This window comes from Miniopterus schreibersii (assembly GCF_964146895.1).
Source record: "Miniopterus schreibersii genome assembly, chromosome: 21".
Lineage (NCBI taxonomy): Eukaryota > Metazoa > Chordata > Mammalia > Chiroptera > Miniopteridae > Miniopterus > Miniopterus schreibersii.
Window position 1 is genome coordinate 1781997 of NC_138123.1, and position 26876 is coordinate 1808872.

Consider the following 26876-nt stretch of genomic DNA (forward strand, 5'->3'; position numbering starts at 1 on the left):
TTATACGGACTTCATGCTCACCCGCAAAATTTCCTGGTGAAATGCCCAGAGCCCAGGCAAGAGCAGCCGCTGGCGTCCCTGCTGCAGGTGGCCCCACCGCACTGGTGGCTCTGGCAATGGCCTCTGCGCCCGTCGCAGTTCACACCTGTGTCTCCAAGTCTCGCACCTGCACAGAGAGGCTCCTGTGCCCCCCGAGCAGTTGCCATGGATACAGGGGTTTGGAAAGCCTTCATCGGCGTGGAGGTCACAGCGCGTCCCTGACCATCCCAAGGGACAGGCCCAGTGACGAGACATCTTCGCAGCTTTTTCCGCGCACACGGGCTGGAGTTGCAGGCATTTAGCTTCAAACAGCCAGTCGCCACCGAGTGTGTAGAGGTTTTGAGAAACCGCTGTTCCTGAGGTCTATTCAAGAAGCCGGGAAGATTTTCAAAGTACGAGAGATAAAGGCCGCCGATGGGAACCGTGCTGAGCCACCCCTCAGGCCTCGCGTGGCGTGTCCACCGCTCGGCCGCCGGCTGCTGGTGACTGCGGTGTGAACCGCGGGCGGGGGACGTGGAGCCAAGGTCATGAACTGGGGGAACTTGCCTCTGCGTTTTTCAGGACATCTCCTCCCCCTTGAGCGGACACGGACAACGACAGGAAGGTGCCATTTTCTCTTACAGCTCGTAAGCATCTTTTTATAATCAGAACAGACTCCCGGGAAACATGCCTCATTGATAACAGCAAATACAGAATCTCTTCATTCTACGACGAAGGGGGCATAGAAAAAATAGAATTTTCCTTCAACGTCTACCAAGGATTTTCCGAAAGAGACGACCTTGCAGAGCTCTCTCCCTATAAAACTGTCTTTTGAAGCCAAGGATTTTCATGACTTTACTAGAAACTGAACAGTTTCTAGTAGCATGGAGGAAATAAAGAAATGGGAGCGGGGGGTCGGGGGGGTGGGCAACCAATTCAAGAGCTTGGCTTAAAAACTTCACGAAATTTCCAAGTTGGGGGAAAAAAAACTAAAGAAAACCAGAAACCCACTGGAGTGGCATCTCTCGAATCTGGTTTCGAGGACAGTTAGCATCCCCATGATCAGCACGAACCTCATGGGTCATTGCCTCTGGGAGCCCGTCCAAATGAGTCAACATCTGTTTGTTATTTTGACTGTGTAGCCCAAGTATTGCTTTGGGTCAATTACATTTTTCTTCTAAAAGTGAACATTGAATCATTTCCCCCGTTTCTCCTTTAAAGAGAAATCACCAAACGACTTGCCATTCCACGTAAAATATTACAGAGAGGCAGTGGGTGTCATAGCTCATTGTCACACAGATCCGCGATTTGTAATAAATACCGTGGCCGGCGGGGGGACCCGTGAATAGTTTTCAGTAATTCTCAGCCGTTCGTACACGGCCTCGGCGATGGGCTGAGACTGGTTTTAATTTCCCTTCATCTGAAACAGAGGAGACTATTTGCCAGATGTTGTCCTACTTCGGGTTACTCTAAAATCTCGGGGTAAATTACGGCGGGACTTCAAAGCAGTCGGCGCAATTACGTCTCATACAGCCTCGGTGCGTGATCATCATCATAATAAAAATAAAAAGAAACAGGGATGTAGTGATCACCGTCAACGGCGAGCTTTGAAACGACGGTGGGAGCTAAGGGTTCTGAAGGACATTTCAAGCTGTGATTGGCGGGAGAAATCAGAAATCAGATGGCTCCCCGCGTCCACCAGGCTTCACCGCTGTTGCCTGGACCGGCGAGGGCTGGGGATTTACACTTCGCATTGTTTCGTTTCATTTTTACTTGTTTTCTGAAGGCAGCGGGGGAAAAATGGGTAACTGTGGGCTGCAAGGCCAACATGGTTTTTCATGAAGGTCAAAGTCACAGGGATATGTCACGGAAAGAAGGCAGGAGAGAGCAGAGGCAGGAAGACCAACTGAACAGGCCTCAAAATTGTCGATCATCAGGGTCTGACGCAGGATCCCTAGGTCCTTACGCTGACTCTACCCCTTTATTTATTCTTGGTCGGCAAGGAGGTGCAAACGGTGGTACTTTCTTGGCTGTATTTTCTTCTTATGATTTCTAAAGTTTACACATTTGCTATTTTACCGATTCCTTGGTCATGCGTTTCCTTTCCGTGTAAGCAGAGAGGCTAGTTTTACATTTTACCGGGGATGGGAAAATAAAATAAAAAAAAAACAGGAGAGGAGAGAAGGCTTATATTAAGGTCAATCGTCGGAAGAAATGAAGCAGACGGAGGTAGTAAAAGCCGAATGGTAAACAATAATTCATGCTTTTACTTTGCTTAAAATCAGTTCTATTGACACCCCCGCTGTAAAATACAGGCTCGCGCGTATTTATCGGATGAACCCGGGGAACGGCGCGTGTGAAGGGCGATGGAAACTTCTTTTATTGGCTGTTTTGACTGGCTTGGCACAAACAAGATCCGCTGTCAGCGGAGATGAAGGGATTAGGCGGTGCTCGGGGATTACCTGTGTCATTCAGTCTTCTTAATTGGGCGTTTTAGTTGACAACGAATTGGTTATTTATGTCCAAGTTTTTACAGTATGCGGTGGGTTGCTCGAAGCTTACTGTTATTCTGTTTATGTGAAGTCCGTTCATTTAATTGACTAAAACTGTCACTTTATTTTTCTAAAATTCTTTCAGTTTAGCATCCGATTCCATGATAAGATTGTACTTCACAAGTAATCATGATGGAGGGAAATTCTAGTATCGGTATGTCCATATTTTCATCAGAATACATTATATTAATGAACAAAAAGGACAGCCACTTTACGTTTAATATAAATAACATGGCTATGAAGAGGACTTTTGCTGGAACTCTCACTTTATTGAAAGTCATAGTTAATGAAATACCTGATAATTATTTTTACAAAAACACACGCAAATAAGTAAAGTTCATCTTTCTTTTGATGGACTTGGGTAACTTTCTTTATTTTAGTAAAATAGATATCCAAGAAAAGGTTAAGTATAAAGACCAACGGCTCAATGCATAAGTATTTCTTTTACTCATTACTTGGAGCAAGTTTTAATGTCCATTTGGTAGTAATACCTGCTATAGCTTCAACGTTGGTTGCTAAATAAATGAACATCTTAAACACTCTGACGGTGCTACCAACCAGCTTACATGAGCGAATTACCTATGAGCATTGCCATTAACCTGAGAAAACCATGTGTTCTGGCTCCACACACTTTTCTGTATCAAAGGAGATACCCATGCAAACACCTACTAGGCCGGCGGTGTGGATTTCTGATGATTTTGCACCATTTCCAGAAGCGTGGGCTTGACTTTCAACGTCGTCTCCTCCCAGGTAGAGTGTGTGGATGTAGTTTTCCTTCCCCCCGAAGCTGGATCGGGGGGCTTAGCCTAAGCCCCACCTGCGCTCTTACCCAGCCGACTCACACTCCTAGGTCCTCTCCCTACTTACCACGCGGTGCCTCCTGTCAAGGTCACACTGGTGAGGGTTGCTATCGCCTGCGCCCCACGCTGACGCGATATCACGGAAAAATCAGTTTGGGGAAACCCCAGGTTCCGATTGGCATTTTTGGTAACTTCCATTATGGCAAATAAGAGCTTGGTTCCGTCTTTCTTCACCGCAGTGGAAATGTTGGTTTTGGTTTTTACATGTTTCCTCTTTGGCTTTTGAATAGTCGTGCGGAAATGCAAGGCGACGTCAAATCTACTGACAATCTCTGCAGGGAATGGAAAGGAAAATTAAGAAAGTCCAGGGGGCCCGGCCGGCGTGGCTCAGCGGCTGAGCGTCGACCTAGGATCCAGGAGATCCCGGTTCGGTTCCCGGTCAGGGCACAGGCCCGGGTTGCAGGCTCGATCCCCAGCAGGGGGCCTGCAGGAGGCAGCGGATCCATGACTCTCATCATTGATGTTGCTCTCTCTCTTTCTCTCCCTCTCTTTTCCTCTCTCTGAAATCAATAAAGATATATTTTAAAAAATAAAAAAATAAAAGACATATTCTGAACGTTTCTATGTTCAAGAATAGAGATTGCAAAGTTTAGTAACTGTTTCCTCAGGCCCTAGTTTATCATTTATTATTTTATACACAATTAAAATAAGCTCCTTTTTCAAGCACCCCAGCTCTCAGCGGGATAGAACTCGCCCCGGGAAAAGGTAAGGAGGGGGCACCATGTATATTTTCGGCAACAAGAAATGACAGTTGAGTGCTGGGCAGCAACTTGAGTGGATGGGAGTGACATTTACTGAGTCCCTAATGTGCGCCAGGCCCTGCGTTAGGGGTTTCATCCATGTGCCCATTTAATCGTTTCAATAAGTGACCAAGCTCCTGTTGCTTCCTTCATTCAACAGGTGACAAAGTGAGCCAAGCTGTGGTTGGTGCCCCAGTCTGGTGACTCCAGAGGTGAGCTTTATTTTTCTCCCTATGACATACGGCCTCCAAGGAAAATAATATAATGAGCTGGCTTAAAATAATGTAAAAAGCATAGCAGTTTGGAGATAATAAAAGCAAGAGCGAATCAATATCTATATTATAGCTTGATGGGAAAAGAGCTATAGGGCAGACACAGCCTGAGCTAAAAACAAAAGCCATCAATTAAATACAAACCCGCATGCAACATGTTTTATACCTTTTTAATGTGTTTCTTCCAGAAATGCAAGAAAATGTGTCATATATTTCTGAAATATTTTCGCTAACATTGTGGAAAAAAAATTTTTCTGCAAGAATTATGAAAATGTGTTACATTAAAAGTTCTTTTATGTGGACCACTCCCGACCTTAATGATATCGGGAAAAATGTGGTGTTGCTGGTGGCGGCTTCTTCTTTGTTTATTTAGTTGGTGTGTGCGCCCGGTGTCAAGGGCGGGACCGTGTCTTCAGCATTTATTCCTCTGTCCTATTTCGTTATTACCCGATTTTAAAGGGATAATTCAAGAGACGTGTACACATGCTCTCTGGACTTCGTCTTTGTTCAGAACCATCCGGTCTCGCTCGGATAAAACATTCGGGGCCCAGGGGAAGGTTCGATTCAGTCTATTGTGTGAAACGTATTGTGAGATCTTCAAACGAAATACAAAAGTAGCTGCAGAAAAGGTTTGCATTTCAGTTCTACGTCCCGCTTGATGTTTGCACTTCTAAAGTCACACTTTGAAGCTTTGGTGGATACAGGTAAGTGATTTTTAGCTATTTTATGGACGGCCAGGGAGAAAATATGGCATCACGTGGGCTCACTCTTGTTGTTCTTACTTTGAAAAGTAATTTCAGAGAAACTCAATCCAGTGCAAACAGAACTATTCTAATTGGCTTTGATCAGTAAATCATGGGAAGCAGCTCTGGTCTTGCTTAGCTCTCCCCCCCGCTTCTTGTCAGGAGTGAATGATTGAACCTGGAGTGGGGTGGATTACGGGAATCTGCGTGGGCTCATTGGGTTGGACGTGTTGCTGGTTCATGCGATGCTTGCTCTCTCCACCAAGGTGAGAATTGGCTTTACGTCCGTCAGTAGTGCTGATGGGCTCTTCTCAACAATTTATTAATAGTTTTGCTCTGCACAGTCCCAAGAGTAATGTCCAAGTAAATTACTGACCTGGTAAGACCGGACATTCAAGGCTCTCTACAGTCTGGCTTTTATTGATAGCCCCAGAATCACTTTCCACTGTCCATGGCATAAATGATTAGCCCGGCTGGTGTGGCTCAGGGGCTTGAGCGTTGCCTCATGCACCAAGAGGTCACGGGTTCGATTCCCAGCCAGGCCACATGCCTGGGTTTGGGGCTCGATCTCCAGGAGGAGGCGTGCAGGAGGCAGTCGGTCCATGTTTCTGTCTCATCACAGATGTTTCTCTCTCTCTCTCTCCCTTCCTCTCTCTCTAAAAAAAAAAAATCAATGAAAATATATGTAAAAAAAATAAACATTGTAATAGGATAAAAATTAAAGCCCTTCAAAGCTCTCTCCCTCTCTCTACTTATTCAAAACCCCAGCTTTTCTCGAGGGTCCGTCTTCAATGGTGCTAACGCCTATGGAATGCCTCCCTGATAACTGTCACTCCGCGGTGTCCACGAATATCTGAGGCTGGTCTGGGAGGGACCCAGCACAGGTGAAAGCCATTCGCTGCTTCATGATGGGGACGTGTCCTGAGAAACACGTGTCCGGGCAATTCCGTTGCTGTGCTCACGCACACCTAGGCCCCGTGGTGAGGCCTGCCGCTCGCGGGCTACAGGCTGTACAGCACTGTGGAAAAAATGAATTAGAGGAACAGACCAGCGTGACCCGATCTTCATTAAAATTCCATTCTTGCGAATGGAAGTCGAGTTCATAAAGCTCTGTGGCTGGAATAACATGTCATAACCCAAACATTTTATAATCCCATTGGGTCAAACGTGGTCGGTAGTCATACGTTGCACTGTTTGGGCAACACTTTCTTGGTAAGAGTTTGGTTACTTAAATCCTTTAAATCCTTAGATCTTTTTCTAGTAAAATAATAGCACCCCCCCCCCCCCCCCCGCCGCATTGGTTTCCCCTCTTAAATAATGAATTGTTATCCTTTGGAAAAAAAGAAAAAGAAAGAAGCAATTGGTAGTGCTTAGGGTACCTGGTGCATTCGTCTAGATTTACAAAGGAAAATTGAAAACAGCCCCGGCTTTCGACTGCAAATATTAGCTCCTGAGCCTCTACAGCTTCCCTTCTCTCCTGGTGCTGCTGCTAGGCTCCTGCTCTCGCAGATCCTCACCCAGCACATCCTCCAGGTTGGGATCCCGAAGCTGTTAATTTGGCGGCAGCAAACCTAGCGTAAGAGACGATAGTTTATGTCAGTTCCCATGGCTACAACCGGGACGATTAAGCACCCGACGTGGTGCTATTTTTGTCCTGCGTTTGCTCCCGGGCCTCTTCTGCGGGCGCCCTTCCGTTTGAACTTATCTTCTAATTTGTGCTTCATTGATGGACGGCCCCAGCGCCCTGTCCGTTGCCATGGCGATGCTCGAGTTAATGATCTAGCCTATGTGTGGATGCCACCTCGCAGTGTAGGCACTTACATGCACTTGCCTACATGCCCCGGGCACTCACCTCCCGCAGGTGTCAAGGTCAGGGGCCGCCTGCGTTTGTAACACGATTGGCTGCTTGGCCACTGCGGTGGCGGCTCCAGAAAACAAAAGTCCCCAACCTCGGCGGCAGGTGCTCATTCCCGACGGGACTTAATTTTCCTGCGAGGGCATCGTCCCTGCTCCACCGAAAAGCTGTCGAGTTTCTATCCAGTTACACGTCTTATATTTATAGTTGCCCCATCGTATTTTTTCCCCTAAAAGTTGCATTTGGAGGCAAGCTCCCTGTGGTCAGACTGATTCGCGTAAGTGAGGCTTTAGAGCTCCGTTGTTTCACGTTCCGCGTGTCACAAGAGCAACCCGCCCCACTTTCCTCTCCCCCGTTTTCATCCTCGGGCCCTTTCTTGATGTCCAACAATAGCAGAGTTGGGGAGGTGAAAATCCAGGCATCGTACCAGGAGAAAGAATTATTGTACCTGCCCGAGCTCGGGGAAGCGGACATGGCAGGAATCGGTGTGAAATGTATGTTTTTCCATTTGCACTATTTTCCGAAATATTATATATCCTCTACCCCGGTCGAGCCACCTGCCGAGCTGGCATGACTTTTACAATGTGCTCAAGCCCCTAATTCTGCATATTTTCTATGCAATCTGCTTCTTTGCTGCTCAGAGTGCATCTGGGCAGAAAGGGTTGACGTGTGGGAATGACCGAAGCAGGTTCTTTGCCGTCTTCCCAGCGTCAGCCCCGGCCCGGCCCGCGCCTCATTCTCGCTGTCGCCAGTGGCCACCCCGTTACCCGGCAGGTTCCTCCAGCCATGCACCGCGGGGGTCTTAGCTAGAGCAGGATATTAGGAAACGTCTTCCTCACTTGCAAATGGAAAAATCATGTAGATGTCCTATATATTAAAATATAAAAATATACTTAGCATCACATGTTATATTAAAATGTACATACAGAATTGTAGGGATGTGTTCTTATTTTTATTTTTGCTCCTTGTCATCGGAGAAAACTATTAAAACCACAGGCGTAGAGTGAGGGTAGAGGGCCCTCAGGTGTCAGCCGCGCCAGCCTGGTGCCTCTCGTCGCATGTGATGAGTAGCTGCAAGCACCCCGAGTTCCTGTCTCCCCGGGATTTGGGTACCACAAGATGCTGTGCCCCATCCCAGCCTTGAAAACCCTCCCCTGGCTCCATGCCTATTTTCTCCCAGCTTCCTCAGAGTACAATGCGCCTTTGCCCACGTTTCAGCTGCAAACTCTGTAAGCAGGTCCCCGTGACGCGCCGACTGGGACCCTCTCAGATATGGACGTTACCCAAGACTTGAACTTGACAGGGGCCCTGGTGTATATCCCCGTGGGGGGGTCTCCCCGACAGTCCTTCCTTCCGGACATTCTTCTTCATTCCTGTTGGCTGCACCCACAATCTGACTCCCCAGCACGCTTCTGGGAGCGGGTCACGTCCACCTGCGATGTGCGGGAAGCCGGACGCTTGGATGGGCAAAGCCCAGGAGTGGGATTTGTCGTGAGGTTTCGGGGGGCAGCTCTCCGAAGTGGAGCTGCCAGCCCGCCCGCGGCGTTATCGATGATGCTCACCTGGCTTGTTAGCGGGAAACTGCAAGGCAACGGCCAACATTCGTTTCCATTTGAACTTCTTTTGATGAAATCATCTTCCATTACACACTGACAACTTCCCGGCAGAATCGGGGCCGGCGGCTCTGTGCTCTTCCAAATGACACCATTAAGCCCCTCTTCGGAGGGGATCCGGGGAAACCACACGAAATTTATGGGACTCTGTCCGGCTGTCTGCTCCTTGCCCTTCCATCAGAGCCGGGCGGAACCAGCCAGCGGGATCAATAGTTATTATTCGAGGTGGCCAGGCCAACCAGGCAAATGAGCCTAGGAGGTCTCTTTCCTGAGGATGCCGCACTCAAAACAAATTTGTTTTCACTCCAACAGCCTCTTCGGGGAGCTGCCGGGTGCGAGCGGTTTGATGGATCCCGCTTTGGAGGGCGATTGGGATGCCTCCAAGCGCCGTAAAAGGAATTGGGTTTCTGGTCTCGGGGCGCATTCTCCCGCGTGTTCTAATTGCGCTTGGCGTGCGCCCCGCTGCCTGCCGGGGAGCCGGGCCTGCCTTCAGCGCTTGCCTGGGGAAACAGCTCTTGGGGAAAGAATTTCAACAATTCCTAAGGAATTAAAGACGGAAATTTTGCTCCAAAATACATAAATCTGCAATGCGTAGACGATGATGTTTGCGTAGCCTTATTGTGAAGTCTTATCACAGCATATTCTTAAAGGCCCCGGGCTGGAAAATGGGAGTTTTAACAGGAGACGTGTTCATATAAAAAGACATTGGATCACCTGGAATCAAGGCGGGACTCTCTTGGGTCGTCTTCTTATGAATAGAAAGGGGTGAAATATCTTAATTAGCCCCCCCCAGCTTTATTGAGATACAAATGACGTATGACCTTGTGTAAGTTTAGGTGTGATGCGTGTATTTACTGAGAAATGACTGCAAGAGGCGCGTTAGCGGACCCATCCCCTCGCCTACCACTTTTGTGCGTGGCGAGAGCTTTTAAGATCTACTCTCTTAGCAACCGTCAGGCGTCCAGTAGAGCGTCGTCAGCTGTGGTCGCCGGGCCGTACCTTACGCCCCAAGAACTTACTCACCGTAGAGCTGCAAGTCTGTGCCTTTTAACCACCTTCGCTCAGCCCAGGATTAAAGGTTGCCTAAAAATTATAATAGTAAAAGGAGTATTACTAATAACAATGGTGTACTTATAATAGTATATGATATCAGGTTATAAATGTTAATAGAATATATAGTATTAGTGTCACTATATTGGCACATTGTATGCATGTTAATGTACATATAGAATCTATGTTATTATGATATAACATATACTAATACATTATTAATGTCATTATAAATACGCTGTTGAACTTGAAGAGTTGGGAGAATATCAGGAAAAAGACTGAAGGAAGAAGAGAAGCCTGAAACCGCGTTTCTCCCTTCGCGAATTTATGAACCCACCACCTAGACGTATATGTCATGGTAAAATATCACAGGGAAAAAACAAAGAGCAATTTCAAAAAAATGCCTCATTTCTCTATCGACATATTTTGAAACACTGCTTTGGGGAAGAACAATCCCCGGTTGCTTTTTTAAAATTTAAATGACAACTTGGGACTCTAACGATTTTAACAAACGATTTTAACGATTGTACAACTCCTTCGACTCAGTCACAACAGTGGTGTGTCTCGGGGGCCAAAAGTTGCGACACGGAAAATGAAAAAAAGCCACCGCCGGTCTGCCAAGCTGCGTTTCAGAGGAAAAAAAAAATCCCCTTTTTAGAAACAAGTTCCCTGAATTAATGAGCTTAGCTGGGGCGCTGGCTGAATCAGACCTTCCCTCCCCGGAAACTCCTCGCGTGAGACAACCCTTCAAAGGTTCCTACTTATCCTCTGAAGCACAGGGCGAGTCCCTTTTTATTAAAAGTCTCTCCGCCTTTAATGAAGGAGATTAGATTTTCTTTGACTTCTTTCTACCCGAGAATCTTCCCCAGGGAGGCGGGATCATGGGCAGAGCGGGTGGGACAGGAGTCTGCGCTGTTCCCTGAAAACAGAGACCCCCAGGCCCAGGTGCCACCTGCCCAGCGGGCGTGAGAAGCTGGATGGTCGCCGTGTCCGTAGGCATTTCGGTTTATGACCTTGGCCTTCAGTCTAAGTTCAGGGCCTGTCGTCTTGAGATGGACGCTGCGTCTTCAATGAATTTTGTACATTTGCGTGAGGTTAACTAACATTTATGAGTCCCACAGGCCCTGGTCGCTTCCACTGGGGTTCTCAACACTGACAATCAAATGGGCAAATAACGAAATACCTACAAGCAGCTTTACCTGAATGATCCCCCAAAGCATTTCACTCGAAACTGCTCAGATTTCCGGACACTAAGGGCAGCAGTGACCTCATGTGTACATTTCTGCTCCTTGGCCACGTGCGAGTGTAGAGGTCGCTGCTCTATTTCTTTATTTCCTCAGCTTGTTTGCCGTGACCTAAATTTGTCTGTGAAATATGGGGCCAGTGGGCTTTGAGCAGACAATCCAAGTGACTCAAATATAGCCATTGTCTCTTGTTTCTCTCTGATAATATATCCCTTACATTCAGTGAAAAATTCTATTTCTCCAATATGCGTCGCCTACATAGGCTAAAATATTAAAAGGGGGGAGAACGAGAGAAAACCAGACTGAGGGACAAAGTCAACCGAAGGCCTAGTGAGGTGCTGCTCCAGTGAAGAGCTGGCTATTAATTCATGATCTTTCAGGACCTAAGAGCAAGAATCCCAACGGGAATGGTTGTCAGATGACATATTGGGGTCATGAAAGGAAATATATCTTTCCCTAGAAACCGGGAGGATCTGAGGAATCTTCCCCCCTCTTCCCACTGCTTTTAGGGGCATGATCTGCATCCTAAAAGTCCTCGCAGACGGGACAGTCCAGTGGGGACAGATGCCCCAGACACACCCTCACGCTGGCTCCTGGGCGCCGTGGGCCCCGCTGGGCCGCTTTGTGTAATTTGACGTGGGGATGTGTTCAGACGGGATGGATCAAAGCGCCCGAGAGCTTACTATGAGAATTCAAAGGCAAAGAAGGCTTCAGATGACCTGGAAACACCTCGGTGTAGAGCGTCCCGGTGTTTTAATTTCTCCTGGCGTTTTACCTTCGGGGACTTTGCAGAATCTAACTGTGGTTGAAGCGAAGCGCTCAGCTGGGTGTCCGAGTCTATCTTTTTTCCCTGATGAATGCGCCGTCAGAAATTGGATTATCTTACTTGGATTTTCTTACCTATTTGTCTAAGCTGCTCAAGTCTTTCACTGGAACAAATTCGCCGAGCGTCTTCCTGCTTCTGGGGGGGAAGGAGAGATACAGGGATGCCCTTCACCGCGAGATAAATCCGGCTACTTAAGTGAAAGACCACAGCTGGATGGCTGCTCCGAGCACTATTATGAAAGTGGGTTAAGACAAGAAATATGGGGCCCTATTAAAATTTCAAGGGCAATGGAGACAGGCAAGATATAATGAATGGTATTGGAGTTTGGCCAGGTCAATGGTGTTAAAACTCACTCAGAGAAATAGATAAATCCGAGGCCCTGGCCTTTGTTTAACCTCCCATCCAAAAAATGATTCTTCTCGGCCAAAACTTTTGATGGCGTTCCAGAGTATCTGTTTAACAGGGGACTCAGAAGGAACGCTGCCTTCACTTTGATCACCTGGGGCTCTTCGAAACCCAGGTGTGAAGGAGAAACATAGCCAATTGCTATCTTTATTTGCCCCTTTGAAATTCATTCAGTCATTGAAGCAAATTTGTATATATTAGAACATTTAAGTCACAAAATAAAGTATTCACACACGGGAGAATGTTCCTCATTCCAAAAAAAAGTGCAAAAGAGTGAAATCTCAGTTCTGTTGTTGAATTTGGGCTGCACGGTTACCAAAGAGTTTCAGAGTCACCATCTAGGCAACACCTTTGTGTTAAAATTGTGTTAGCTTTAATGGGAAAAGACGTAAAATTTCACTATTGGACAAAATTCACCCATAAATCTTTCGTCTTATGAAACTTACTGTTATCAATTAAGTCTCCCCAGACTTAACTGATAACATTAGTCACTTAAAATAAAATAGTTTATAAATATATACAATGAAAACCCCATCCCGCTATTCTTTTAATGTACATGCTGGATGAACTAAACACACACACACACACACACACACACACACACACATTTTTGAGAGATGTTATGTTTGAAAATTATTTTTGTCATCCAAATGGAAAAGTTGAGGGACGTTCAGGACAGAGGCTGGGGCCGGAGATAAGAGTGTTGGCGTCATAAGCATCTCCATACAATGTAAAGTCAAGAGAGACCATGAGATTTCCTGGCGAGTCAGTGGACATGGGAAAGAGAAGACGCCCAAGGACTGAGCCCAGCATTTAGAGGTGAAGGAATAGAAGATAAGAGTTTTCTATGTGTAGCTACTATCTGCTCAAGTTACTTAGGATCCAGACTCTCAAACTTGAAATTGTAATTAAGGGGGAAAATGCATCTCTAAGAGCAATGAGCTTAAAACATAAAGTCAGCAAATGAACAAATTCTATTGAAAACATCTCTTAGGCAGGAGCTATTGACTGTCCCACATGCTTCTTGGCTTCATCGATACAGGACACTTTCCGTGTTTCCTGTGTGGCTCTATGTGGATAATTTAGTTGGATTTAGGTAAAGTGGCAGGATTTCATTTTTTTAGGATAAGCGAACGTTTTTAGCAACACTGTGCTTGATGCAGATGAACCTGGGAGTGGGAGCCCCGTGTGCAGTCGCTTGGCCAGGTGGCTCCCATCGGGGTGTTTCTCGTTAAGAAGCCGCTATTTCTGTCTGAGGTTTGAAGGCAGGGCTTCCCAGGATCCCCGCAGAGAGCAGGTGGGGGGAGCAGACCAAAATGCAGCCTCAGAGGCGACGAAGGAGGGCTCCAGAGACCCCTGAGGGTGCTGCTTTTAGCTGGAGCAAATGCTAATTGGAGCTGGTGAGTGAATGTTGGAATCGAGCATTGGACTTGGCTTATGAGACAGTTGGGAAAGTTGGGAAAGGTTTTATCACCACTATGTTTGATAAACAGAAACAAATTGTGAGAATGAAAAACATGAGCCAGTTGTTTCCAATTTTGCTTGGTTGGCTAGAACAGGATGCTTCAAGGAGGGGCACACGGGTCATGAGATCCTTTCTTAAGTTTTAGAAGAAATGCTGTCATCTGTGTTAAAAAACAACAACAACCACCAACAGTTAACGTATCACGCTGTCTGGATTCTTATAATCCCCACTAAATTCTATCTGGCAAAAGCAGCACAAACAGATCCTGTCTACCAATTTGTCTGACTGCACCTTTTATGGCTTCGCTGTGGCTGTTATATTTTCGTATTTTTATGCATCTTTTTCCTCGTGGTCTTTCGGTTTCCTCTGGGAAGAGACTGTGTATTTTCAACATTATATTCCGAGAACTGAGTCCCGTGCCCCAAACTGGACAGCTGAAACATAATAGAAAGAAGTAGCCAACATTCCTTCCAGTAACGGTCAAGGAGGGTCGTAGAAAATAAAGATAATTTACTGATTTTGGAATGAGCAGAACAGTGTTGTTCAACTCCAGACCTTCCCCAATTATAGATTTTTTTTTTTTGAGCTTACCATTACAGTTCTGTGAATCCGTGGGCTTAAGCAGACGCAGAGGCCTTTAAATCAAGTGTTGATGCAGCGCTCTTCCCTAGCCTCGCGGCTGGGAGCAGGAGATGGCCATGACTGCGTGTGAGGCTGTTTCGCCAAAGAAAACATTTCAACGATTTGGGGGAATTAGACAATAGGAACCATTATTGCTCTAGACACGTGAGTGTCCAAGCGTCGGTTCTAAGAATTAAGATACCCGAGTGGATCTTCAGGTTTTTCTCAGTCATCTGATTGAAGGAGACGTTTGGTTTCTCTGGGCCGTGGAAAGTTGCTTCACCTGCTGGGAAGCCCTGGACTCGAGCTGCTGCTCTTCAGAGAAGCTTGGTTCCTCTCGCCAGGACTGTCTGCCCCCTCGTGCCCATGTTTTCACCATTTCTCACCTCCCACGGCCTCAAGCTCTTTATTTCTATCTTCTTGAGTGTTGTCTCCTGTCTGTATTCAACAAAACCATCATTTAGGTAGAATAGGCAATAAAGACTTTCTCAGAAAAAGAACCATGCTGCCACCCTGACTTCCAGCCTCCAAAACTATGGGAAATAAACTTCTGTGAAAGAAAGAAAGAAGGAAAGGCGGGGGGGGAGAGGGAGGAAGGAACATTCACCACATTTTGGAGATGAAAAAAAAAGTGAGCCTGTGACCCTGAATCACCATTTCAAGGACAATTGATCATGAGAAGCCAATTTTGAATTCACACGAGAGAAAAATAAACTATTTCATTATGCCCTGAAGATCTGGGGCAGCCAGGACCTCTTAACTCAGATAGTCAGCTCTTTAGGAATCAAATCCACTTCACTTTTCTGGAATATTCCACGGCCTCTCCTGTTAGGATCTGCAGATCCGATGGGCAACCATATCCTTTTATCCAATGAGGCAATATTAGCAATGGCCTCTGGCTTTGCTAGAATCTCCTCTTTATGACCCTAAAAAGCGATATTTTTTTTAAAAAAATTTATAACCCCTACCTTGTTCCAAGAAGGATTTAGAGTAGCTGACAAAAATGCATACACCAAGATCTAATAATTTAGAGAGAAATAAAAAAAAAGAGACAACCATAAGAAACAGAAACAGGAAATTTAAATAATCCCAGGGGTGACGTCAATGCATAAATAAATGTTTCAGAAAAAGGTCTATGCTCATAGAACCCAAGCTTACCTATAAGATTTCTAGCGGCAGGCGAGATTGGGAAATATGCTGTATTCCAAGATTTATTTCATGCTTTTTTATCATTTATCAAGATTTATTTGCATGCATTTTATTAAGGAGTGGGGGAAAGCATGCAAGCTAGAAGTTGTTCAGGAAAAATACTACTTATCCTGACGTTGACACTGGAGAGGCCTCTCCTCCGAGTTCTCATAGAGGCCACAGTGAATGAAGAAATAACATCTTCTAACAGCCACCTTACAACAAACACTGCCCAGGATCGAAGATCATTATACTTCAAAACTGAAGTATTAGGCCCTGGTCAAGTAGCTCAGTTGGTTAGAGAGTCATCCAGATACACCAAGGTGCAGGTTCGATCCCTGGTTAGGGCACTCCAATAATCAACCAATGATGCAGAAATAAGGGAAACTACAGATCGATGTTTCTCTCTCACCCTCTTTGTCTCTAAAAATCAATAAAAGAAAAATTTTACGAAAAGGAAGGGCATACTAAGTGTAAATAGACTTCCTTTCTTTCTTATTTTTCATTTACTTTCCTCAGAAATCTCCAATAACGACTGAAATATTTCCCTCAGGGATTAATCTGAGAACGAAATAAGGTAGAAATCTGGGTTGTAATTAGCTTCTCCATGCATCTAGGCAATTATAGGTAAATTGCCACTCACGACCAACTATAGGAACAGCCCCCAAACTTCTGAAGGTTTTCAGTATAAGGAAGCAGACGCAAGCACAACCGGTCATAGGAAAACATGAACGCCAGTTTCCTCCGGGCTTTAGAGTAAGAATGCTGTAGGAAAATACAGGGTGACTTAAATTTGATAGATGCAATGACTTTAGCTATAGGATCGTTGAGGAAGATTGCATGAAACTAGATAATTTTTCTCAGAGTAAACATAACTACTATAACTTTTTCAAAGCAGATTTGAATAACATGAAATTTAACATCACTATAAAATTTAATAATATAAAAATTCCAACATTTTCTGTTTTTAAGATAAAGACTTTGAGTTGGGCTCCAATTCCCGGGTAACGTATCAAAATATCTCCCCTTTCCTACACCTCTTCGGTCCCTAGTTTTCACGTTTCCTCCTGATTTTAGGAATTAGGAGATGTGACCCATGGTGAATTTCATGCCCACAAGGGGGACCCTTCGCACCATAGCAACAGAGTTGACCCAGCAGCAGGTTTGCTGCTAACACACCATTTGGTTAAATGCAGGATCGGCGGTAAAATGCTCGGAAGTTCTGTCCCCTCTGGGGCCTCACCGGCGAACCCCCGGGGTGGAGGCAGATGCAGACCTGACCTGCAGCCTGGGGCAGCCGAATGAGGGCGGCCGAGGGGGGGAGGCGTCCGCAGTGTGTCCCCCGGGACAGCGGCGCACACTCCCCGCCAGGCCAGCAGGGGTCGCTGTCGCACTCGTCGATGCCGGTCTCACACCGGGCGCCCCTGTCTCCTGCAGGGTCCAAGTTCAGGGTTGCTGCTGAGTCCAAGCTCCTGGGCCCTCCAGCGGGTGCCCGAAAGGAGGCTGACCGACGCTGTGCGGGCTCCAGTTAACGAGACCCTGTGCGCCTGGAGGGCAACCTGGTCAGAGGAGGCTTCGTGCTCATAAAGAGAGCAGTGGAACATCGACCAGGGTTCTCTATGCATGGGCTTCAGGATTACCTGGGTTTAACCAGACGTCTACACTAAAGCCCCCAGTTCCTTAAACATTTCAATCGCTTGAATTTCCTGCAAGAAAAATATGAACTCTTTTCCAAGGAAAGAGCTGAAAAGTCAGCAGCATCCTCATGGCCAACCCTGAATCCTTCTCTTAAAACTCAAAGTAAAGGTAACTGATAACATCTTAACACTTCAGTGAGACGGAATGAAAAATTATTTTGTATTTGAACAGATTTAGCTGGGTCATTTTATCAGGGACAAGAAGAGAAATAAAACATGAAAGATTTAGTACTTTATAAAGAATTTAAATATTAAATTTAATACAAAGTACCTACCAGAACTATTTTTTTACATACATGTGTACCTGAAAAAATATATATATGAAGAATATGTAATATATATTTATATAATATATACTTACATATATTATATTTATATGTTATACTACATACTGGGTGGAGCAAAAGTAGGTTTACAGTTGTGAGTATGCAAAACACAGAGTTTATTCTTGTATTATTATCATTGTATTATTTTGCATATGAACAACTGTAAACCTACGTTTGCCCCACCCTGTATATATATATACTTCAAAATATTCAATGGCTTCCTTTTCCATGCAGAATAAAATTCTAAATCGTTAACCTGAAACGCCTTTCTGATCTGGCCCCATTCCCATCTCTGTGTTCCTATCCTAGAATGTCTTCTATTCCAGGGCCTTGGTAACACTGTTCCCTCTCCCAGAAAACCCTCCGCCAAGACTGTGATTGGCTGCTTTTAGCTTTCAAATTGTATCTTCTATTCCTTTCTCACAATGACTTTCCCTTGAGGACAGCTCTGAACAAGATCCTCTTGTTTACCCTCCTGTTATCCAATTCTTCCTTTTCATTGCTCTTATAATAATGTTTACCGTGTGTTTATTTTTATGTATAGTTGCCTCTCTCCATAGACTAGAAGCTTCCCAAAAGCAGGGATTCTGTTTCTTTATCCCCCACTCCGGTCCTGAGCAAATGGGAGGAGATGACCTTCCATTAATGACGAATGCAATCCAAGTCGTATTAATCAACCACTTAGAGTATAACCCTAGTTTAGCAAATAACCTAGAGAATTGACTACTAATAAGCAAATAATGAGAATATGATATTATTGCTAATTTTGGAGTCTTAATAAAAACCTGAATGGGGTCATATGTCCAATTATAACCGCAACATAAATTTGTTGCTCACCAGTGTAATGCATTCGTGACGTGTGACCCTTGGGGTCTTTCTCAAGCATCTGAAGAAGAAACGCGGAGTTGGAAACGGAAACTAGAAGCACATGTGAGATCAAGATCCCACAGTCCTTTACGGCAACCCTCCCGCCAAGAACCCTCAGTCTCTTAAAACTGGAATGTCTACTTTTTAAATACTTTTATTTCCTATTTGAGGATCTACAAATATTCACTGAATAATGGTTTCCACAAGTTTTTATAAGCTGGTGTTTCTTGTGCTACAGTGGACTTAGGGAAGAAAGCCCCAACTATTTTCAATTTCCTTCCCATTCTAAGTCCCAAGACTCCCACGTCGGCCGGGCTGGGAAGTCACCCGGGCCCTTCATAAATACTCCTTTGCTTTCTGGCTCCTGCATTACCGTATCCTACTGTGAGCGCTAGGAGGGCTGTGATTTATAGTCTTGCCAGCCCTGTCCCCACCACGGGGACCCTGTGGGGATTTTGCCTGCGCTCGTCTTTGGCCATGTGTATAAATAGACTCCTTCAGTCAAGGCTGCATTCAATAGTTTTAACAAGGTTTTCTGTAAAACCCTGAACGCGGAAACAATATGATGCTGATCCAAGTCCCCAGGGTTCTTTTTTTTAAAACAAATCCAATCTCATCTGGGGAACAGGAAAACTTTCAAGATAAGCATTTAAGGTGACTGACACTTCTCGTAATTAATGACTTCGGAGCCGAGGACCCGTCGCAGTCATCTCCGTGGAGTCGGCCATGGAGTCCCGTGGCCGTGGTCTCGGGATCCCGTGGCGTGATCCCCTCTCCTTCAGCGTAGAGCAGCTCGTGGCACTAAATCTTCTCTTCATATGGAACCGTGAGAAAAGATGCAAAGACCTTCTGAATTTTCTGTGTGCGCAAAATCATCATCCACCCAGTGACCCGAGAAAGAGTGTCAGAAGCAAAACTGTCCAAATTCGGTGTCCCTTTCTTAATTCCCACATCATGTCAGCATCCTCGGTGACGCTCTTTTTTTAAAAAAATATCTTTATTGATCTTAGAGAGGAAAGGAGGGGGAGAAAGAGAGGTAGAAACATCAATGATGGGAGAGTCATTGATCGAGCCCACAACCCGGGCATGTGCCCTGAACCGAACCCCGATCGCCTGGATCCCAGGTTGACGCCCAACCCCTGAGCCCCGCCCGGCCGGGCCTCGGTGACGCTCTTGGCTACCGGTTCCCTCAGCTGCAGGTCATCTTAGTTCTGGTAAACAGGCTTCTGTTTGGTTAAAAGCAGTGCAGACCTTTCTCTCGATTCCTGCCTTTGGGTTTATTTCTCTCAATCGTCCACCGTCCACTGAAGCCCCAGGAAGCGGGTCAGGCTGTGTCCCTATGGGCAGGGCCCACGCGCAGCGCTGTGACCTGGCGTCGCCTGCCTGTGCCGCCAGCCCTGAGCGGTCCCTCGGGTTTGGACAGTCACTCAGCGTCACACAACCACACGGGCTCCTTCCCCCGTGTCCCTGCTGCCCTTCCTCCCTTCTGCCTTTCCCCGAAGTAAGGACCTGGCTGCTACGTGTTAGCCACCGGGTCTGGAACGGGCCAATCTCCGAATTTTGGCATCTAGTCAACAATAAGAAATTTTTATTTTCTATTTGCTGTAAGCAATTTGTTTCTATTCTAAGCAAAATAAAAAAAAATTAAATTTTTAAAAGGTATCTGGTCACTTACCAGGCCGGCTGTGACAAGTGTAACTGCCAGCGCTGTCCTCACAGGTAGTGTTATTGTGACCGGGCTGTGACCAGCATGGAGGCACCGAGGTCTCCCAGCAGGTCCCTGTGAAGCCACTACTTGTGCAGGTGCAGCCGGAGCTGGAGAGTAAAGTGAAATGATCCCACCAGCTCTTGGTCGCATTGAGATCAAATATCTTTATTCTGTCTCTTTCCAGGGCCGTCGGCCCGAGATCTGCGGCATGTTATTAATATTTACCTCAAAACCCTGGGGAATGATCTCTTTAAGCCCGAAAGTATTATGTTTCCATATTTATATCTCATGGTCGTTTGAACTACAGCTTGAGTATTTTCATTTTTTTCCTGCGGAATTATTTGGAAACCGTGATGGCTCCCTTCAGTTCCCCCGTCCATAAATTGAAGATATTAGTACCTATGTCGTAGGGTTATTGTGAGAATTCAATGTGCGTTTAAGGAAGAGACACAGTATCTCACGCATGAGAAAAGCTGAATAAATTACTACTACCTAGTACTAACTAACGTCGTTAATATTCGTGAAGGCAGCGGAGGATGACTTATATCACCGTGTCACTCTTCTATAGAGAGGGCCCATTAATAAGGTCCCTTATGAAAAATGAAACAGTAAATTATGCAAAAAGCAGGAAAAGCCCTCATTATATGAGCGGTGACTTATGTCCTCTTATGTTTGGATTGCAGGGATGTTTTAGTCGTGCAGTTTCTAATCTCGCGTTGATTGAGTAGGATTATCTGCCAGAGCCGAGCACAAATCCCTTGGGGGGCGTTGTTGACTTTGTCAAGAGGAGGCTTTTCATTTGGATGGGATTTCCTCAAGGACTTAGCGTTGAGAACGGGCGGGCTTGCACTTGGCTTAGACGAAATGAGGGTCTTGGGGAAAGGACATCTGCGGGCTTATAGAGTTAGACTCCTGTTCCCCATGGCTGTGTGACTGTCCCCAGACACGGGTATTGAGATCTCACTAAGGAAAGTGAAGTATTTGCAAACGTGATAGTGACTATCATTTGTTTATGTATCGCTTGTTAGAATCTTCTTCTTGATTTAAAAAGCTTACTAAACGTCGACTCTATGTAAGTCATTGGAGAGAGAGTCCTGTGCTCGACCCTGGCCAGGGGACCTCAATTCCTGGAACTCGAGGCTCATTTGCATAGTCCTTCGATCTGCAAGAACCTGCCTTTGGTGTCTCGTCTGTGACTTTCCCATACACCTCAGAGCCAATACGTTAATTTTGTCGTTGTGGGAAAGTGAAGTCAGCTTGCATTTGTGGGCCTTGGGATGATCTTCTCCAAGTCTAGGTGATAATAGATATAAGGGTAACGTAGAAAAATTATTCATGGCACATTCAGGTAAGGAGATGAAAGGTGGCCCAGGTGTTGGCCTTGCTCTCATTGTGTTTCCTCGGGAATCAAGGCTTCGTGTGATTTCTGCCCTGGAGCTTTCTGGAGACAGTGAAGCAGGGGTAGGAGAGCCCCCTTCTCCTCTGAAGCCTGTGTGGAAACGCCCAGGCTCTGTCTGCCTGTTGGCCGGGTACCTGCCTCCAGCAGTGCAGATTCTGGCCACTGGAGGATGACTTGGGCATAACAGAGTCAGAGGCAAGACCGGGATGTGATTGAAAGTCATGCTTAACAGTTTACAAAAGAAATGGACAACCCCAGCGCTCTTCTCAACGTCGTTATTTCATTGAATATATTTGCGGCCTTCGGTGCCTTCGGTTGCGTTCCTTCTGAGTCTGGTTCACTTGGAAATTCAGATTCGGGATCAACTCTACCTTGTTTATCAAATAAAGGAGAGTTGGAGTCTTGCCCTTCTGCAGAGACCTAACCGTGTGAGCTTGTGGGAGTTCCCTTCCTTCTCCGAGCTGTAGACCCCTCGGAATGGGAATGGGAATGACCATCTTGCCTTCCATGGAGATGTCGAAGGATCCAGCAAGGCCCTGGGAAGTGCTAACGCTGTTGAAAATGGTTATACGTTTGATAAGTCAATCCTTGTGGGTTAAGTATTAGAAAGCTTATTTAAAAAAAAATATTTTCTATGTATTCAACTACCATTACCCAAATTTATTATATGCATCATATTAAGGTGTAATTTGTTTGTTTTTGTTGCTGTTGTTTTTACTGAAAAGCCGGCGATAGAATCTACTTAAGGCCGAATCCCATGGCTGCTTCTCTCCATTCCGCCGCCTCAGGAGTAGTCGCCCAATTCCCAGAACACCTGAAAATTCGGGGTGTAATTAACTCCACAGCACTGCCCTTTCAGCACTGTTTATGTAAAATTCCCACGGGGTTTATTTTTCCTCACTTGATTTCTATGCGTGTTATTACATAAATACGACCTTAAATTCGCACGTAGAATAACCCCCAGCTCTGATTTCACACCTTCCCCGTCTACAACAGGTTTATTTCATGGGACTGAAAGGCTGGCATTTTCCTATAATATTAGCGTTTTTAAACTATTACAAGGGCCACTTGGTAAAGCCTCACTCTCGAGACAGATGACCAACGAAGGACGAGTGTTTCCAATGATGTAAAATTCCACTTAAAACGACAACAGTGACAGGCCATGGACCTCTAGGCTCTGTGGGTCTTTAGTAGGTTAGGAAGCTTGGTATCTAGGGATTAATTCCTCTCCAGCCCATGTTCCTAAGCAGTTGGACGGGACACGAAACCTCACCTCCACTTCTGTCGTATTAAAGAGAGAGAGAGAGGGAGAGAGCCGCCGGCCAGTGTGGCTCAGCGGCTGAGCATCGACCCATGAACCAGGAGGTCACAGTTCGATTCCCGGTCAGGGCACAGGCCCGGGGTTTAGGCTCCATGCCCAGTAGGGGGCGAGCAGGAGGCAGCCGGTCAGTGACTCTCTCCCTCTCCCTTCTTCTCTCTGAAATCAATAAAGACATATTAAAAAATAATAAAGAAAAAGAAAGATCGAATCACATCCCCTGGGATTCAAGTGGCATCACACTTAGAGTAACCTCGGGGACAAACACAGGTATCTGTTCTGATCTCATCCGGGCACGCGGCCCTGTCCTGCGAGGATCTGGGGCGCGGTCATCCACTTGCTGGTCGCAGCGCCTGCCTTGGCGTCTGGGACGCAGAAGCAGGAGCAGCCGGCGACCCCATCCTGGGACGCAGCCCCACGGGGGCGTCGCCATCCAGCTCCCAGAACCTTCGGGAACGGCCCAAGGGGCAGACGCACACAGGGCGGACAGGGTCCTGGTGGCAGAGCTCGGACCACAGGGACCGACGGCAGTTTTGCAGGTGGCCCCACCCTACCCGGGAGGACATTGGCACAGGAATCTGCGTTCCCCGGGTGAGGGGGGTCACACAGGTGGCACGTCCCTGGCAGGGGTTGGAGAAGCCAGGGTCTGTCCCATCGTCACATCGATGGCCGTGTCTGAGCAACGGCAGCTGTCTTCTGCGAAATTATGACGCGTGGAATCTTCCCGGCACGACTCTGAGAGGCGCCTGGTGTCGTTTTTTGTTGCGAAAGGAATCTGCATAAAAATACAGAAATGTGTTTGTTGATGATGCTTTCGAGTCGGTGGTTGGAGATACAGTTAAAGAGCTCCCCGCTCCTGGCGGCATCCCAGCCAAACTGGCCCGCGGGCCCGCAGCCGTCTGCGCCCTGGTGCTGGGCTTGGCCATGAATGACGGGCATTGTCACAATCACCTCCCACGGAGCCCTGCTGGCAGCCAGCACTGTCCCCCGGGCCTGCACCTGGGAAGTTAGCGCGCTCCCAGCTTAGCAGGGGCTGGGCCCAGAGCGGGCGGCTGTGCCCTGTGGGAGATCTCAGCCCATCGGTTTTTGCGTTAGATTTCCCCCCAGATGCTGGGTTCCTTATCACATCTTCAAATGTGTGACCAGCTTCTCAATACTCACGTCTTAGCTCCGGTGCCAGCTCCTGAGAAAAACGATGTCTGAACTTCTTTTCTAAATTCTTAGTTTTATTTTCTATGATACACACACACACACACACACATATATACACACACACATATATATCAAATCTATATTATAGTTGTTTTACTCTCTATAATATAGGGTGACCCCCCAAAAATGCATACACACTTAACAGCTGATAGCTCAATTGGTGTTTCTTTCTTTTCAGATTTAACCCATTGGTATTAATAATTATTCAAAGTGTGTGTACATTTTTTGGGACACCCTGTATATACACAGACACACACACACACACACACACACACACACAAATGTGAAGTAGAATCGATATTTTCAGACCAATTTATATAGTCTGCCGAATTGCTTCCTTGCAGTAAAGTTTGCCATCTACTGGATATTAGAAGAAGTTCTAGGAGAGTGGGCGTCAGACTCTTTCTTTTAAAAGTGGAGCAGATCTCTTTTGAGGCAAATGCCATGAGTAATCCCAATAAACAAAACTGGAGTGTGGACCAGCTCGGGGTGAGAAAGGGAAGGAGCCCCTGCAGCCCAGTCGGTCACCTCCTGCCCTTTCCAGTCAATGGCTCTCTCTCATCATTGATGTTTCTCTGTTTCTTTCCCTCTCTCTGAAATCAATAAAGAGATATTAAAAATAAATACATACATACATACATACATACATGCTTGGCAGGCCGTGGTAAGTGCAGAATAAATGCTTGCTCTTACTGTTTTAATATAAGATGCTTAGAGATAGCTTTGAGTTCCTAAAAGAAACTTTACTGGATTAGCACAAAATATAGCAATAGCTATAATAGCCAAAAAAGTACACATTTTCACTGCAGGAATTTTATTTTGAGAAACAAAACACAAACCCAAGTAGCGACTAATTCAACACGCCAAAGGCAATTCCCCCCAGAAAGTACCCAGACTCGCTCAGGATTAAACGAAGATAGACGTGGATTAGGCTTAGAGAGAATCTGTTCTCCGGGGTTTGTTTTTTCCAGAGAAACCTTTAATATCTCACTATGTAGTTTTAGTTCCATTTAAACTTCTGGCTCAGAGACATTTCTTAGGAAGTGAGAGCTGCAACAGAAGGACTTAATTCAGCTGCCCAGGAAGAATATATCCTTTATTCAAGATTTGCTGTTCTCCGTTACACTCAGAAGTGTGAGGGATTGGGTGGCCCCTGACCCGCCGGGGAACCATCTAACAATTTCAATCATACTTTGGGTTTCCAACTGCAAATATTTGGGACCTTCCTGGTTTCACATCAGATCCCCAATGAGCTGCTTTTAGAATGAAATGTGAGCTATAAACGATGCTACAGGAGATAGAGTAGAAATGTCCAGATCTGAGGATTTCCACTTGTAAGAAGTGAGTGGCTCATTGACTGTCCTTTGGCCTGGCTTTCACTGGGGGGAGAAATTCCATTCAAGGGCTGGGCCGGGAGGGGGGGGGGGGAGGAAGGTGGGCAGGATGGGCACATCTTTATTCAGGGTGTAGCCCAAACGGTCTGCACGTGGTAGGCAGCTAGTGGAGAGTTGTTGAATAATGAACGAGTGAGCGAGGCAACCTGAAATCCCATTTAAGCCTGGCTGTGAAGTTCTCACTTCAGCCTCGTTGGATCCAATCAAGCAAATTAGAGCCAATCATCGGGCAAACGACTTCCTTTGCTGGGATCTGCACAGAGCAGTTAAGGTAAGTGGTCGGGCTCCGGAAGGCCCTTGGTTCCCTGGGCATTCCGGGGGGCTCTAAGAAACGAGGCCCTCACTGTTGTATGTGTATATTATTCATCCTTGTATATACAACGCCAGCATCCAGCATAGAGCAGGTAATCAATAATTCGTTATTGAACTGAACCAAGCACACTGAATTCCCATCTCCCTTAGTGTAATTGATTGTGTGACTACACCTAAGGTTTCCATATGCTTTTCTCTTGGAAAATCACGAGGCCTAGCACTCTCTTCCCGTATCATTCACCTGTCGTCCGTTCGCACTGACCTTCCACTCATTGCGGGATCCTGAAGGACACTTACCTACCAAGTGGCAGCCTTCATTCTCTTCTCGATCATTTCTTACTATGCTAAAATGTAGTAAGTACATTCAGAACGATTTCAGTCAACTCCCTCTTATAATACCTATGAAATTATAGGTCACACAGGAGCCAGGCCCAACTGGAAGGAGTGCCACAAAGGGTGATTACTCAGGCTCCCTTTGTTGGAGCAGAGAGATCAGCACCCGTCGGGGGTAATAATGGTGCGTACGAGGTCTCACTAGAACAACTTCGGGTGACCTATGAGAGAAGTAACGAGATCGCGAGGGGTCTTTACTGCTTCCCACATTGGGGGGGACACAATGAGAGAAATCTCTTTAAGGCTATTTGATGTCATGATGCAGACACAGCGTGAGGAAGGATGCTATCAATTATTTCCCCAAAGAAAGACGCCCAAGAGCCTATCAGCTAAAGCCAGGTCTTTATAGAGCAGTCAAGTGTTTAATCTTTACAAAATAAAAGCAATGTTTTTAAGGCTTCCATCAAATAAGCCAACTAACGTCTATAAGGATGCTAATCCCGTGGTTCGAAAGGGGTTAAGAGACCCCTGAAGAATCCACTTGCCTCGGGTCTGTTTCTAAAGCCCCCTATCATGTTGTTATAGAAACCACTGGAGGCTGAAAATCTCCCATCACGCTTATTGCTATAGTAACCACCCAAAGACAAGAAGCTAGTTCTTCATTTGCCATCGTCCCCGGTCCCCCCCCCCCAAACACAACGATTTGATATGAAGCTGGCTGCTCTCTGGGGGTTTCCTGGAAGCCAGGGCCTGGGATGCCCGTTGGCTTCCACTTGATAAATTCCTCCACCAGGAGCACGTTTTCCCTGCCCGGCCTGTGGCTGCCACCACCAGGGAGCGGCTCCACGGTCGCTGGCG

At 46.2% G+C, this 26876-nt stretch overlaps 1 protein-coding gene across 1 annotated transcript; it reads right to left on the reverse strand.

Annotated features, from left to right (window-relative positions):
- On the reverse strand, positions 1–25958 carry CRB1 (crumbs cell polarity complex component 1; the record flags this gene model as incomplete). Its single annotated transcript, XM_081123983.1, is given in 13 exon segments — positions 1–283; positions 285–314; positions 316–525; positions 3438–3702; positions 16734–16883; positions 20018–20157; positions 23109–23130; positions 23133–23189; positions 23192–23278; positions 23281–23317; positions 23321–23362; positions 23364–23463; positions 25948–25958. Coding segments are annotated over 13 exon segments (1434 nt in total).
- Between the last annotated feature and the right edge of the window lie 918 nt (positions 25959–26876).